Genomic DNA, 15,946 nt, shown 5'->3' with positions numbered 1-15,946 from the left:
TGGAATCGAGCAAACGGGATGATGTCCATTGCTGCCACCATCAGTCCGATTACCTCCATGCACTGATGGCCGAGGAGTGGACTGAAGGGCTCAAAACAGGTATCCAGAATCTTTGATTTCCTGACCTCTGTCAGAAAACTTCTCATGGATATAGAATCGATTAGAGTTCCCAAGAAGGTCACCTTTGCCTTTGGAATTAAGGAACTCTTTTCCAGATTTACCTTCCACCCGTGAGTTCTTAGGAAGGATAGCACAATGTTGGTATGAGATCTTGCTTGTTGACAAGATGGCGCCTGGATTAGAATATCATCCATATAAGGTGTCACCGCAATGCGCCACGGTCTTAGAACCGTCAGCAGAGACCCCCCAGAACCTTTGTGAGAATTCTGGGTGCCGTGGCCAGGCAGAAAGGAAGAGCCATGAACTGAAAGTGTTTGTCCAGAAAGGCAAACCTCAGGGACCTGTGATGATCTCTGTGGATAGGAACATGTAGATATGCATCCTTTAAATCCACTGTCATAAATTGACCCTCCTGGATCAATGGAAGAATTGTACGAATAGTTTCCATCTTGAACGACGGAACTCTGAGACACTTGTTTAGACTCTTGAGGTCTAAGATAGGTCTGAAGGTTCCCTCCTCTTTGGGAACCACAAACAGATTTGAATAAAATCCCTGCCTCTGTTCCTGTACAGGAATGGGAACAATCACTCCCAAGGAGGAGAGGTCTCTTACACAATGTAAGAACGCCTCTTTTTTTTATCTGGTTTGCAGACAATCTTGAAAGAAGAAACCTTCCTCTGGGAGGAAAATTTTTGAACTCCAGTTTGTATCCCTGAGACACTATTTCTACTGCCCAGGGATCCTGAACGTCCCGAACCCAAGCCTGAACGAAGAAGTAAAGTCTGCCCCCTACCAAATCCGTTCCCGGATCGGGGGCATGACCTTCATGCTGTTTTGGATTCAGCAGCAGGCTTCTTGGATTGTTTACCCTTGTTCCAAGACTGGTTGGGTCTCCAAGTAGGCTTAGATTGCAAATAGTTCCCCTCATGTTTAGAGTAGGAAGAGAAAGAATTTCCCTTGAAATTTCGAAAGGAACGAAAATTACTTTGTTGTCCTTTTTGTTTACTTCTCTTATCCTGAGGAAAGAGATGACCCTTACCTCCCGTGATATCAGAGATAATTTCCTTCAGGCCAGGTCCAAACAAGGTCTTCCCCCTGTAAGGAATTGCTAGAAGCTTAGACTTGGATGACACGTCCGCAGACCAAGGTTTCAACCATAAGGCTCTGCGTGCTAGGATAGAGAAACCTGAACTCTTAGCTGCCAATTTAGTAATTTGCAGAGAAGCATCCGTAATAAAAGCATTAGGGCTGCAACTAACAATTATTTTCATAATCGATTAATCGGCCGATTATTTTTACGATTAATCGACTATTCGGATAAAAAAAAAATCAATAAGTGTTTCCTATATTTTAAATAGAATACTGAGTGTTACAAATATAAACTTCAGACTAAAACTTTACATTAACACAACTGTTTGTCCAAATTTTTAAGCAGCAGAGCACAGTTTTATAATTAATCAAAACAAAAACAAAAACTGTGGGAAAAGAGGTAGAACTTCCATCTTGGCAAGGGGCCTCTCAATAAAGTGACCCTTGACTTTATTCTAACATAAAACATATCTTGAATATCTATATGCAATGGTAAATAACCAGCTATAAGGGTAGGGGAAAATATCTAGTCTGCTCTAAAAATAACAGATATATACTTAAGAAGGTAGAATCTGGTACATATCACAATTAATTAAAAATATAAAAAAACAATAAAAAACAAATCAAAAGTGCTAAGGACTATATATCAATAACAGGACAAAGCTTTACACATTTATCTATACAGTACATATAATCAGCAATAGCAAGCAATCTGCTAATAATTGTGCAAACAGATAATAGTGCACATCAATTTAAATAACTCCCATCAATCTAGGGCTAGGTGTAAATAACAAGCTTGGCACTATATCATGCAAAGCATAGTCCCAAATCACAATTTAATATAAACAATCCAAATGATGACTCCTATTTTATCTGGGTGTACATAAGCCAGGGGTAGTTGTAAACTTACTGTAAACATACTGTCCTGAAAAAGTGAAAAGTATACGTCTATAAACGTCCTTTAGGCTAAGGGCATAACCATAAAACACAATACCATGTGCAGGAGCTCAGTGGAGTGAAGCAGCTGGTGTTGTGCACAGACCAACTAATTGCAAACCAACTAATCGATTATGAGATTTGTTGACAACTATTTTCATAATCGATTATTATCGATTATGACGATTAGTTGTTGCAGCTCTAAAAAGCATTAGCTAACTTCAGAGCTTTAATCCTATCTTGGATCTCCTCTAAAGAAGTCTCAGTCTTGAGAGACTCGGACAGAGCATCAAACCAATAAGCTGCTGCACTAGTGACAGTAGCAATGCACACAGCCGGCTGCAATAGCAGACCCTGGTAAACATAAATTTTCTTAAGTAGACCCTCCAACTTCTTGTCCATGGGATCTTTAAAAGCACAACTATCCTCAATGGGAATAGTAGTTCGCTTGGCTAAGGTGGAAATAGCCCCTTCCACTTTAGGGACCGTCTGCCAAATTTCCCTGACAGCGTCGGCTATAGGGAACATCTTTTTGAAAATGGGGGACGGAGAGAAGGGAATACCTCGTCTCTCCCATTCCTTGGAAACAATCTCCGCAGCTCGTTTTGGCACTGGAAAAAAGTCTGAGTAAGAGGGAACTTCAAAATATCTATCCACTTTACTCTACTTCGCAGGAGTGACCACTACTGTAGAATCACAGTCGTCTAAAGTAACCAAAACCTCCCTGAGTAACAGGCGGAGGTGTTCTAGTTTAAACCTGAAAGATACAACCTCTGAATCAGTCAAAGAGCCTGAAATTTTGCCTTCTGATAGAACCTCAATACCCTCCATCTCAGTTCCCTGGGAGGGCACATCCGAGATTGCCACTATAGCATCAGAAATCTCACTGATAACATGGTTGTCTTTCCTCTTACGTTTGCCTTGAAGCATAGGAAAAGCAGACAACGCATCAGAAATTGTAGAAGACATAAGTGTAGCTATGTCTTTTAAAGTAACTCCAGTAGTTACTGGAGCAGAAGTACAGGGCACTGCTTGTGCGGGCGTTAAAGTTTGGGACGCTTGGTGAGAAAGCTGCGGCATACGCTGAATCTCGACATTAGACTCCTGAGAAGCATCCGCTTTTGAAAAATTTTGATCATGAAAAATCTTTTCTCTATAACTCAAAGCCATCTCAATACATGAGGGGCAAAAAACATAATTTATGCTTACCTGATAAATTTATTTCTCTTGTAGTGTATCCAGTCCACGGATCATCCATTACTTGTGGGATATTCTCCTTCCTAACAGGAAGTTGCAAGAGGATCACCCACAGCAGAGCTGTTATATAGCTCCTCCCCTAACTGCCATATCCAGTCATTCGACCGAAACTAGCCGAGAAAGGAGAAACCATAGGGTGCAGTGGTGACTGTAGTTTAATTAAAATTTAGACCTGCCTTAAAAGGACAGGGCGGGCCGTGGACTGGATACACCACAAGAGAAATAAATTTATCAGGTAAGAACAAATTATGTTTTCTTTTGTTAAGTGTATCCAGTCCACGGATCATCCATTACTTGTGGGATACCAATACCAAAGCTAAAGTACACGGATGATGGGAGGGACAAGGCAGGTACTTAAACGGAAGGGACCACTGCCTGTAGAACCTTTCTCCCAAAAATAGCCTCCGAAGAAGCAAAAGTATCAAATCTGTAAAATTTTGAAAAGGTATGAAGCGAAGACCAAGTCGCCGCTTTGCAAATCTGTTCAACAGAAGCCTCATTTTTAAAGGCCCAGGTGGAAGCCACAGCTCTAGTAGAATGAGTTGTAATTCTTTCAGGGGGCTGCTGTCCAGCAGTCTCGTAGGCTTAGCGTATTATGCTCCGAAGCCAAAAAGAAAGAGAGGTTGCCAAAGCCTTTTGACCTCTCCTCTGTCCAGAGTAAATGACAAACAGGGAAGATGTTTGACGAAACTCCTTAGTCGCTTGTAAGTAAAACTTTAAAGCACGGACTACGTCTAGATTATGTAACAGACGTTCCTTTTTTGAAGAAGGATTAGGACACAATGATGCAACAACAATCTCTTGATTGATATTCTTGTTAGAAACTACCTTAGGTAAAAACCCGGTTTTGTATGCAGAACTACTTTATCTGTATGGAAAATCAGATAAGGAGAATCACATTGTAAGGCCGATAACTCAGAGACTCTACGAGCCGAGGAAATAGCCATCAAAAACAGAACTTTCCAAGATAAAAGTTTGATATCAATGGAATGAAGGGGTTCAAACGGAACTCCTTGAAGAACTTTAAGAACCAAGTTTAAGCTCTATGGGGGAGCAACAGGTTTAAACACAGGCTTAATTCTAACCAAAGCCTGACAAAATGCCTGAACGTCTGGAACCTCTGCCAGACGCTTGTGCAAAAGAATAGACAGAGCAGAAATCTGTCCCTTTAAAGAACTAGCTGATAGTCCTTTTTCCAAACCCTCTTGGAGAAAAGACAATATCCTAGGAATCCTAACCTTACCCCATGAGTAATTCTTGGATTCACACCAATAAAGATATTTGCGCCATATCTTGTGGTAGATTTTCCTGGTGACAGGCTTTCGTGCCTGTATTAAGGTATCAATGACTGACTCTGAAAAGCCACGCTTTGATAAAATCGAGAGTTCAATCTCCAGGCAGCCAGTCAGTCACAGAGAAATTAGATTTGGATGATTGAAAGGACCTTGTCTAAGAAGGTCTTGTCTCAAAGGCAGAGTCCAAGGTGGAAAGAATGACATTTCTACTAGGTCTGCATACCAGGTCCTGCGTGGCCACGCAGGTGCTATCAAGATCACTCTCCTGTTTGATTCTGGCAATCAGTCGAGGGAGCAGAGGAAACGGTGGAAACACATAAGCCAGGTTGAAGAACCAAAGCGCTGCTAGAGCATCTATCAGCGTCGCTTCTGGGTCCCTGGACCTGGATCCGTAACAAGGAAGCTTGGCGTTCTGTCGAGACGCCATGAGATCCAGCTCTGGTTTGCCCCAACGATGTATCAATTGAGCAAACACCTCCGGATGGAGTTCCCACTCCCCCGGATGAAAAGTCTGACGACTTAGAAAATCCGCCTCCCATTTCTCTACACCTGGGATATGGATCGCTGATAGGTGGCAGGAGTGAGTCTCCGCCCAGCGAATTATCTTGGACACTTCTAACATCGCTAGGGAGCTTCTGGTCCCCCCTTGATGATTGATGTAAGCCACAGTCGTGATGTTGTCCGACTGAAATCTGATGAACCTCAGTGTTGCTAACTGAGGCCAAGCTAGAAGAGCATTGAATATTGCTCTTAACTCCAGAATATTTATTGGGAGGAGTTTCTCCTCCTGAGTCCACGATCCCTGAGCCTTCAGGGAATTCCAGACTGCACCCCAACCTAGAAGGCTGGCATCTGTTGTTACAATTGTCCAATCTGGCCTGTGAAAGGTCATACCCTTGGACAGATGGACCCGAGATAGCCACCAGAGAAGAGAATCTCTGGTCTCTTGATCCAGATTTAGTAGAGGGGACAAATCTGTGTAATCCCCATTCCACTGACTTAGCATGCATAATTGCAGCGGTCTGAGATGTAGGCGCGCAAATGGCACTATGTCCATCGCCGCTACCATTAAGCCGATCACTTCCATGCACTGAGCCACTGATGGGCGCGGAATGGAATCAAGAACACGGCAGGAATTTAGAAGCTTTGATAACCTGGACTCCGTCAGGTAAATTTTCATTTCTACAGAATCTATCAGAGTTTCTAGGAAGAACACTCTTGTGAGGGGTGATAGAGAACTCTTTTCCTCGTTAACTTTCCACCCATGCGACCTCAGAAATGCCAATACTATGTGCGTATGAGATTTGGCAATTTGGAAATTTGACTCCTGTATCAGGATGTCATCTAGATAAGGGGCCACTGATATGCCCCGTGGTCTTAGGACCGCCAGAAGGGACCCCAGAACCTTTGTAAAAATTCTTGGGGCTGTAGCTAACCTGAAGGGAAGAGCCACAAACTGGTAATGCCTGTCTAGAAAGGCAAACCTTAGGAACCAATGATGGCCTTTGTGAATCGGTATGTGAAGGTAAGCATCCTTCAAATCCACTGTGGTCATGAACTGACCCTCCTGGATCATAGGTAGGATGGTCCGAATAGTTTCCATTTTGAACGATGGAACTCTGAGGAACTTGTTTAAGATCTTTAGATCCAAAATTGGTCTGAAGGTTCCCTCTTTTTTGGGAACCACAAACAGATTTGAATAAAATCCCTGTCCCTGTTCCGTCTGTGGAACTGGATGGATCACTCCCATTACTAGGAGGTCTTGCACACAGCGTAAGAATGACTTTTTCTTTATCTGGTTTACAGATAATCTCGAAAGGTGAAATCTCCCTTGTGGGGGGGGAAGCTTTGAAGTCCAGAAGATATCCCTGAGATATGATCTCCAACGCCCAGGGATCCTGAACATCTCTTGCCCACGCCTGGGCGAAGAGAGAAAGTCTGCCCCCTACTAGATCCGTTACCGGATAGGGGGCCGTTCCTTCATGCTGTTTTAGAGGCAGCAGCAGGTTAATGGCCTGCTTGCCTTTGTTCCAAGCCTGGTTAGATTTCCAGGCCGGCTTGGATTGAGCAAAAGTTCCCTCTTGTTTTGAAGAAGAGGAAGTTGATGCTGCACTTGCCTAGAAGTTTCGAAAGGCACGAAAATTAGACTGTTTGGCCTTTGATTTGGCCCTGTCCTGAGGAAGGGTGTGACCCTTTCCTCCAGTAATGTCAGCAATAATTTCCTTCAAACCAGGCCCGAATAGGGTCTGCCCCTTGAAAGGAATGTTAAGTAATTTAGACTTTGAAGTTACGTCAGCTGACCAAGATTTAAGCCATAGCGCTCCACGCGCCTGGATGGCGAATCTAGAATTCTTAGCCGTTAGTTTAGTCAAATGAACAATGGCATCAGAAACAAAAGAATTAGCTAGCTTAAGTGTTCTAAGCTTGTCAAGTATTTCAGTCAATGGAGTAGCTGTCTGAAAAGCCTCTTCCAGAGACTCAAACCAGAACACCGCAGCAGCCGTGACAGGAGCAATGCATGCAAGGGGCTGCAGGATAAAACCCTGTTGAATAAACATTTTCTTTAGGTAACCCTCTAATTTTTTATCCATTGGATCTGAAAAAGCACAACTGTCCTCGACAGGGATAGTGGTACGCTTTTCTAAAGTAGAAACTGCTCCCTCCACCTTAGGGACCGTCTGCCATAGGTCCCGTGTGGTGGCGTCTATTGGAAACATTTTTCTAAAAATGGGAGGGGGGGGGGAAACGGCACACCGGGTCTGTCCCACTCCTTATTAATAATTTCTGTAAACCTCAGAATCTTCTGGTGATATTTCTTTTAAAGATGAAGGCTGATCTTTATTATTTAAAGTGAAATCAATACATTTAGTACACATTCTCCTATGGGGTTCCATCATGGCTTTTAAACATAATGAACAAGGAGTTTCCTCTATGTCAGACATTTTTATACAGACTAGCAATGAGACTAGCAAGCTTGGAAAAGACTTTAAATCAAGTTAACAAGCAAATATAAAAAATGTTACTGTGCCTTTAAGAGAAACAAATTTTGCCAAAATTTGAAATAACAGTGAAAAAAAGGCAGTTAAACTAACGAAATTTTTACAGTGTATGTAACAAGTTAGCAGAGTATTGCACCCACTTGCAAATGGATGATTAACCCCTTAATGCAAAAAACGGATTGACAAATGAAAAACAACGTTTTTTGAATAGTCACAATAAACTGCCACAGCTCAACAGTGGCTTTACCTTCCTCAATAAATGACTTTTAAAGCCTTTTGAGCCCTTCAGAGATGTCCTATACCATGCAGGGAACTGCTGAGGGAAGCTGGATGTCTCTGTCTGTAATTTTAAGTGTGCAACAAAGCGCTAAAATAGGCCCCTTCCACTCATATTACAACAGTGGAAAGCCTCAGGAAACTGTTTCTAGGCAAAAATCAAGCCAGCCATGTGGAAAAAACTAAGCCCCAATAAGTTTTATTACCAAAGCATATATAAAAACGATTAAACATGCCAGCAAACGTTTTATATTGCATAATTATAAGAGTCTATAGTTCTCACAGTAAGCCTGTTACTAGTCGTTATTAAATCACTGTATTTAGGCTTAACTTACAATAATCCGGTATCAGCAGCATTTTCTAGCAATTCCATCCCTAGAAAAACTTAAAACTGCACATACATTATTGCAGGGTAACCTGCACGCTATTCTCCCTCTGAAGTAACACTTTGCACAGCTCCTATGTCCATATTGAAAAATCATAATAAAAAAAAAAAAAAAAGTCAAAACTTTTTACAATATTCAAATAAGTTTGAACTAAAAAAAAAAACAATACTGTGTCTTTAAAATTTAAACTGAAACTATTTTTCTAAAGCCAAGAGAAATAACGTTCCTCAGTTAAATAAACCAAAACTCAGCAGCTCTGCTGAGGCACCTACCTGCCAACTGGAGTCACTGCTGTATCCCCAGAGATGCAGACGATAAGGCACTATAACACTAAAAGCGCTTGCTCTACTGAGTGAAAAAACATGCGGTTCTAGTGCGACGCAGCTTCTTCATGCACCCGACACAACTGCACAGCATAACCATGCACGAAAAGATAGCCCCGCCCATCGTGGGCGTTAGAAAAATACACAACCCGACCGGCATTTTACTTTTCCAAATAACCAATAGGGAAATATAAGCTCACACCCAGCCCCAGTGCCTGTACTTAAAACTGTCAAGAGGAACCCTACATACACAGAGAGTAAAACGTCCCCACATAAAGTGTCCCATGCTACTGAGCCCTTTATGTGAATAAATATAACTCAAGTGCCCACTTTCCTCTGAGATTTTTATTGCATCCTCCCAGAATAAAAAAGTTAGCACTTACCGTAAAACTGTCTGACAGCAGGAGAGTCCAACAGGTTGAAGAGGTCCTCTCCCTCCCATAGCCCTGTGGGAAACGATAAAGCCTGAGTTAAGTCTGCTTAGGCCATCACAATAAGGGCAGCATAAATGTATGGGAGGCGCAGTGAGAATTATGTCCCACAAGTTCCCATTGCTCTAAAGCCACCAAAAGCTCTACTGTAGAGACTGATATGGACTACGGCTACACCCTAGAACAAAGCAGCACACTCTGGCACTACTTTAAAAATAATAAACTCTTGATTGAAGATCTATTCTAACACCTCACTTTACCTCTTCCTATCACTAATGCAGGCAAAGAGAATGACTGGTGTGGGAGGGAAGGGAGGAGCTATTTAACAGCTCTGCTGTGGTGATCTTTGCCTCCTCCTGCTGACCAGGAGGTGATATCCCACACGTAAGGATGATGATCCGTGGACTTATTGTGTCTTTAAAAAGAAAATGGTACTAGATCAATACTTTGGGTTGTCTACTAAAAAAATAATTATATATAGATTTTTTTTATATAGTAAATTATAAGATATGATGAAAATAATGGTATCTTTAGAAAGTGCATTTAATGGTGAGTAAAATTGTATATAATGTGTGGGTACAGTAAATGAGTAAGAGGAAAATTACAGCTAAACACAAACTCCGCAGAAATGTAAAAATAGCCCTGGTCCTAAACGGTAAGAAAATTGAAAAATGGTCTGTCACTAAGGGGTTAAAAGGCCAAACCCCTATTTCTTCAAAGTGTTAAAAAGAGGGTCCCAGGGCTGCTAAATGGTCCAAAAGAAGTATCAGTAGTCAGAGAATGCCCTCCTAAGTAATAAAGGGCAGTTATAATTCTATTTTAAGAAAAAATGTGCATCAGTGGGAGAGCAGGCTAAGTCCCCTGGCTATGATGTACCTGTGTCAGAGTACCTGCTTATAGTGTGTGGGCTGTTTGTGCTGTGGTAAGTGGCTTATCTGAAGTAGCAGCCCTCCACCGGCTTATCAGTCACTAACTGAAGCAGTATCCAGTAGAGCCCATGCAGTGCTTGTAGAGAGGAAATATCATTATTCCCCAGGATAAGGCGAAGGGTCATGTCCCGCAACGCCTAAGGGTAATTATGGTTGTAACCCCTAGAGAGATACTGCGCATGTAAAAGGGTATGCCTATGTCCCAGTATCATTCAGCTTGCTGGAAATCTCCTCTGTCTTCTTTGTGAATTATATGGCCCAGGGATAAAGGGTCTCACATTGATCTGATCTGTTAAACATTAATCCATAAGCAAGTAACTTCTCCTGGGAGGCCAAGAACAAAAAAGGAGGATAGATGGGAGGTGGGAATGAATTTAAGCTCTTATGTGGGTTTTTAACCTCCTCCTAGTGGTGGGAATTATGTCCCACGTTATGGAGCCTTATGGACTATTCTCATTATATACTGTACACTTTAGAAACACTGTTCGGATGTAGCTGAGGTGTGAGGAGTGGTGTGTACCTGTGGTTTTGTTGTTTAAATAAATACCTGAAACGATTTAACAGCTTGGTTTGCAGACTACTTTTTTTCTCATATGATTGAGTATTCTCATTATACAAAAGAAATGTGCATTACACAGTCTCTTTAAAATTTTGCAATTGTGATAACAGACCCCTTTCTTACAATATACAAACCGTTAATCACCATGATCACATTTAAAAAATAAATAATATTCTGAATTAGAGAGTAATAACGGCCAAGCCATTCTGTTGCAGAGAACTAGTCTTGACAATTTTGCCAAAATATCCCTTTTATAACTCAACAAAAACACTGTAAGAGATCAATGTCATCTTTAACAAAAAAATTTAATCAACTCTCCAGTTAAATGTGCAACCCACCTTTGCAACTTAAATCTCCATTTGTCAAGAGATCTGGATCCACCTGCATTCCATCAAGGCACACGGATAGATCGCCCACTGTATCATTATCACTTAACAGCTGGAGGGACACAACTACTTCTTCAACTGGGGGAAAAGAAGAACCAACACAGAAGTCACACAAATATTCTATGTTTTCAGATCACAAGATTTTACAAGCACTCCTTTGTAAAAGTATTTTTTTTCCTATGGATGTTTATATATGCTTATATTAGGATTAGGGCTATTTCTCCTATTATCCTACAATGTTAGGTGGGGTGGTATGGCTGAGGCAAAAAGTGCCAACTTGATAGAACAATAATAGAGCAGGAGATTTAGAAAAGCAATAGTAATTACACTTGTGAGTTAAAATTTTAAGATTGGATATCAGAGCGCCAAACAACGTAGGGAGGGTCTATGGGCAGATAGTCAAATACCAAAGGTAACAATAGGTTGAAATAATATGATTTAATACATAAGATAAAAAAGTTGGTACATTTAAAATTATACAACAATTAGTCATGGATCCATGTTACACTTTAAAATATATATTGAAACACTAGGAACAATTTAAAAATGCTTGTAGAACAATAAATAACAACAAAAAAAATCTAACAAATAATGTCTATCGCATAAAACTTAAATTCTAATATGTGAATGCTAGGAGCGCTTATGCACACTCTATTTATAAAAACAATGGGTTACAATGCACAGGTGGATAGATTCCAGGTTGCTTGAAACCGGTGGGTGTGAAATGTAAGTGGCTCCGAATTGGGGTTTTGCCTATGTGTTTATCCAAAATTGTGTAAATCCTAACAGATGGACAAAAAATGTTACAGGAATGTCTAGAACCTGAATTCAAAATATAAGACCTGAGGTTGTGCCTATGTGTTTATCCAAAAAGGGTGTAAATCCTAACAAGTGAAAAAATGTGAGAAAAATATTGCAGGGGTGTGTGAACCTTATTTTCAAAATAAACAATTAATTCAAAATAAAAAGATATACAAGTGAATTTTTGATAAATCAACTAATGCAAACATAAAGCATAAATAGAACCAAATAAAAACAACAGCACAACTTTAACGTGTGCTCAAATGTATTTCTGCTTGCAAACTGTGATATGATGTGAACAAATATCTATTATAAACACTGAATAGTGGCAAAACTTTGTGATTGGATTGAAATTGAACACAGGCTCTAAATTGATACCCTAAAATACAAATCTAAAGGGCTCAGAGTTGCTGAGCTAGATATAAGGGACTTGCTCAAAGAGCCTCGAGATGTTAATTAAAAGAGACCATATAACAACAGTGGGTTAAAAAACGGATGATATAACATAAAATGCTTAAAAGTCCAAATAAATATTCAAATTGGATAATAAGAATCTTGCTATAGTCTATCTCAATATGGATCCCAACTGCTGATTATGTAGAAATCTTCTTGGGCGGTAGTTAACAAATAATTACAACTTGCAATGCTGTCCCTTACCTGCCAAAAAAGGAAAGGCAAACAATAGTGCAGATGGCTTCTTAATGTGATCACAATTAAAATACTCCTTACCAGTCAACCGGTTTCGGTCTCCACTGACTTTTTTTCAAGACTGCAACATTTTTATTTAAGTGAAATGGTTGAACTGAATTGACTAAATAGATACGAGTATGTTCAGTGTCACCTCCTTGAATTCCTATGGAGATTTTAAGTAATCTTAAACATTTCAATGCAGACTTCTTTGCTTGACGGTGGTTAAGAAAACTGTTCCATACACTTCTCAATCTTTTGCAGTCTTTCTATTCTTCTTTACTTTGGTAATGTTTACCAAAAGCTTTAGTATCTTCACTCTGATACTTGCATGTGAGTCCATATATGACCCCTTCTGTGTTACAGTTAATATAAAATTGCATCTTTTGTATTTTTCCAAATCTACCTTTAAATGTTTTTATTTATAACATATGGCTGCAGATGGTACAGGTAATTCGTTATATATTGTCTTCTTTTTAGAATGACGATGACTAATCATATCCTTTAGGTCCTTAGTACTCCTATAGCCCACTTTGATGATTTCCCCTATTTATTCTAGTATAAGTGATTCTGAAGTGTATCTTTACCACTTCACTTACTTGTGCGTTATAAGTAATGGTCAGTCTGGTGTCTTTCTCTAGATTTATTTTAAAATAAAACTCTTCTGTCTGTGAGTTTTGCTCTCCTTTTGGGTTCTTTGATTGATCTTTTGATGTAGCCCCTATTTTTTAATTTTCTAGCTCTAATTTGAAAGATTTCCATAATCGTACAGAGAAACAGAGAACAGCCTATTTTGGAACTAAAACTCCAGAATAATTCCATCTGAATGTTGAGGTCAATGCTATCCATCCAGTCCCGACTTTAGCTGGCGCCGGAGGCATAGTAGGCGGAGAGCTTTGTTCTGCTCATGAAATCCAGAGTTATGTGAAAAAAGGATGATTGATGGAGTTTCATCTCTGGGGCTGGCAACTTTATTATTCAGGGCTTCATACCCTAGAGAGTGTTCCTCAGGACTAATACCCATGATACATGGTTGGTAATGCTGAGCTTGAGAGAAACTATAGTGAGAGGTTATTTTTGCTCAGTGACATTCTTTTTAGTATGAGTCCTGATAAGTTAATAAGATATTGAATTCATGAGGACTTTCTGTCTGAGACTTCATTAATGGTTATAGATTGCTCTTATCTAGCCACTATTACATTTTGTTCCCATGCATATCCTATACTTCTCAGTTCTAGCGGTAGGAAGGGCTTTATGACACCCATATGTTCTTTAGCTAGAATTGCTCTTATATCTCTGTTACCTGTTCAATCTAAGTTAAACCTTTTATGGGCTGTAGACATTTTATGCTACAATGACCCTCTGTTATATTTTTTTTATAAAGTAGTCTCTATAGCTTTCTGGATAACTCAGAATTTCTATTTATACTGTTGGTAGTTAAAGGGACAGTCTAGTCCAAAAAAAACTTTCATGATTCAGATAGGGCATGTAATTTTAAACAATTTTCCAATTTACTTTTATCACCAATTTTTCTTTGTTCTCTTGGCATTCTTAGTTGAAAGCTTAACTTAGGAGGTTCATATGCTAATTTCTTAGACCTTGAAGGCCGCCTCTTAAGAATGCATTTTAACAGGTTTTTCACCACTAGACACTAGATAACACTGTGCTCGTGCACGTGAAGTTACCTGGGAGCCATCACTGACTGGCTAAACTGCAAGTCTGTCAAAAGAACAAATAAAGGGGTAGTCTGCAGAGGCTTAGATACAAGATAATCAGAGGTAAAAAATATATAAATATAACTGTGTTGGTTATGCAAAACTAGGGAATGGGTAACAAGGGATTATCTATCTTTTAAAACAATAACAATTCTGGTGTAGACTGTCCCTTTAAGTGTGTCATCATATGATCATATTGCTAGTTTCTTACTGTATCCCTACAACTGATATGTCTCTTCCATATGAAGAAGACAATACCTAGTCAAATATCAGTGTTAACTCACAATAGACACAGTATAGATAATGCTTTAACCCCATCTAGTTGCATCTAGTGTTGAACATTAACTTTCATTCCCTACTAATACAATCTTTTATCACATCCTATAGCATTTTATTCATATATAGATATATTTTAATACTGTAGTGAGGTTTGAAGGGATTTAAGTTTACGCCTTGAGTATATATACATATAGTAGAATACCCTATTATATATTAGATCTTTTATTGCCTTACATTGAAGGTAGGGCTTTTTCTAATGTTGGTTGGTCGTCCTAATTCATTTTACCCTGATGACGCGCTGTCTGCGGCCGGGACAGAACATTTTAGTCTTCTCAAATTGACCACTAACATTAATATTAGTAGGTAATTGCCCACCTGTAAGAATATATAGTCTACGGAATTCTTTCGCCCCCTAGTCTTTTTACAATTGACTCTAGAACTATGGGTACAGGGAAGAAATGTACTCCTCTAGTGTATCTGTATTTACAACTGTTTAATTGATAGACCTAGATTCCTATCTATAACTATTTATTCTTCTTTTGTAACTTATAGGGACATTACAGTCTAACTCTTACTTCATCTGGTTATTCTGAAATATGAGTAATGATGGTTTCCTTATTCTGCCTGTCAACTTTAGAAAATGAGTCCACTAGTGGCCCCTTGCATTCTTTTTCCCTCAAACTCCCCTTTCCAATTTAATTCAACTGTCAGCGGTCCAAGAGTGGCTGACATATTCTAGTAGGGGGAAACCACTTAATACTAAGATTTAACATAAAAAAAAATGATATCTCATAATATCATTTAAAAGTTAGGTTTCTGCAATTTAAGATTTTGTTTATGTATGGTTATTATGTCATGCCTTAATATTGCGCTTCTGATTTATGCAAATTTGGAAACACGTGATGTTTATATATGTAATATTTAAACCTCAATTAAAAAAAAACAACTAAGAAGACGTTTTTGATCTTGAGTAACTTGTGTTCCTGTGTTTTCAAGATACTGTAATCAATTAAGGAGTTACAGGGCAGAGTTAGCATTTCTTCAGCTGTGCAAATCCGGGAATGTGACTATTTACTCTATGGAGAAAATTGAACAGAGATAAACCCTGCAGGGAGTGGGGTTATTAGTGTCCAATGTTAGTCACATCTCTTGTTCATCACATGGCAACTGGAAACAACTCAAGGGACGATATGCGGTTGTCATTTTACTAGGTCCCAAGCAAAAGTCAGTAAACAAAGCCAAGGAACATGGAGCTACAATTCTAAACCAGCCTACATTTTCATTCTAAAAGATTCCATCATTTGTGTTTATTTATTTAAAGTCTAATATGATTGCAAAACATCAAATAATGCAGATATCAAACATACACATTCCCTCAAATGTTGTTTCTTTACAAGAGATTCTACACTCTAGAGTAAAGAGACTTCATAGCAATGTGTTGTGAAGTGTGTGTCTTACAGTCCCTAAGGTCACAAAC

General features: G+C 39.4%; 1 protein-coding gene across 1 annotated transcript in view; it reads right to left on the bottom strand.

The window, feature by feature from the left end:
- ITCH (itchy E3 ubiquitin protein ligase) overlaps positions 1–15,946 on the bottom strand; it is a gene marked incomplete at its 5' end in the record, with an annotated part of 589,083 nt that overhangs the window by 496,427 nt on the left and 76,710 nt on the right. Inside the window, 1 exon segment of the mRNA XM_053713073.1 lies at positions 10,940–11,065. Within this exon segment, the coding sequence (XP_053569048.1) occupies positions 10,940–11,065 (126 nt within the window).

Source organism: Bombina bombina, chromosome 1, assembly GCF_027579735.1.
Source record: "Bombina bombina isolate aBomBom1 chromosome 1, aBomBom1.pri, whole genome shotgun sequence".
NCBI lineage: Eukaryota > Metazoa > Chordata > Amphibia > Anura > Bombinatoridae > Bombina > Bombina bombina.
Note: the sequence above shows the minus strand (reverse complement) of the source record. Positions and strands in the feature narration are given on the sequence as shown.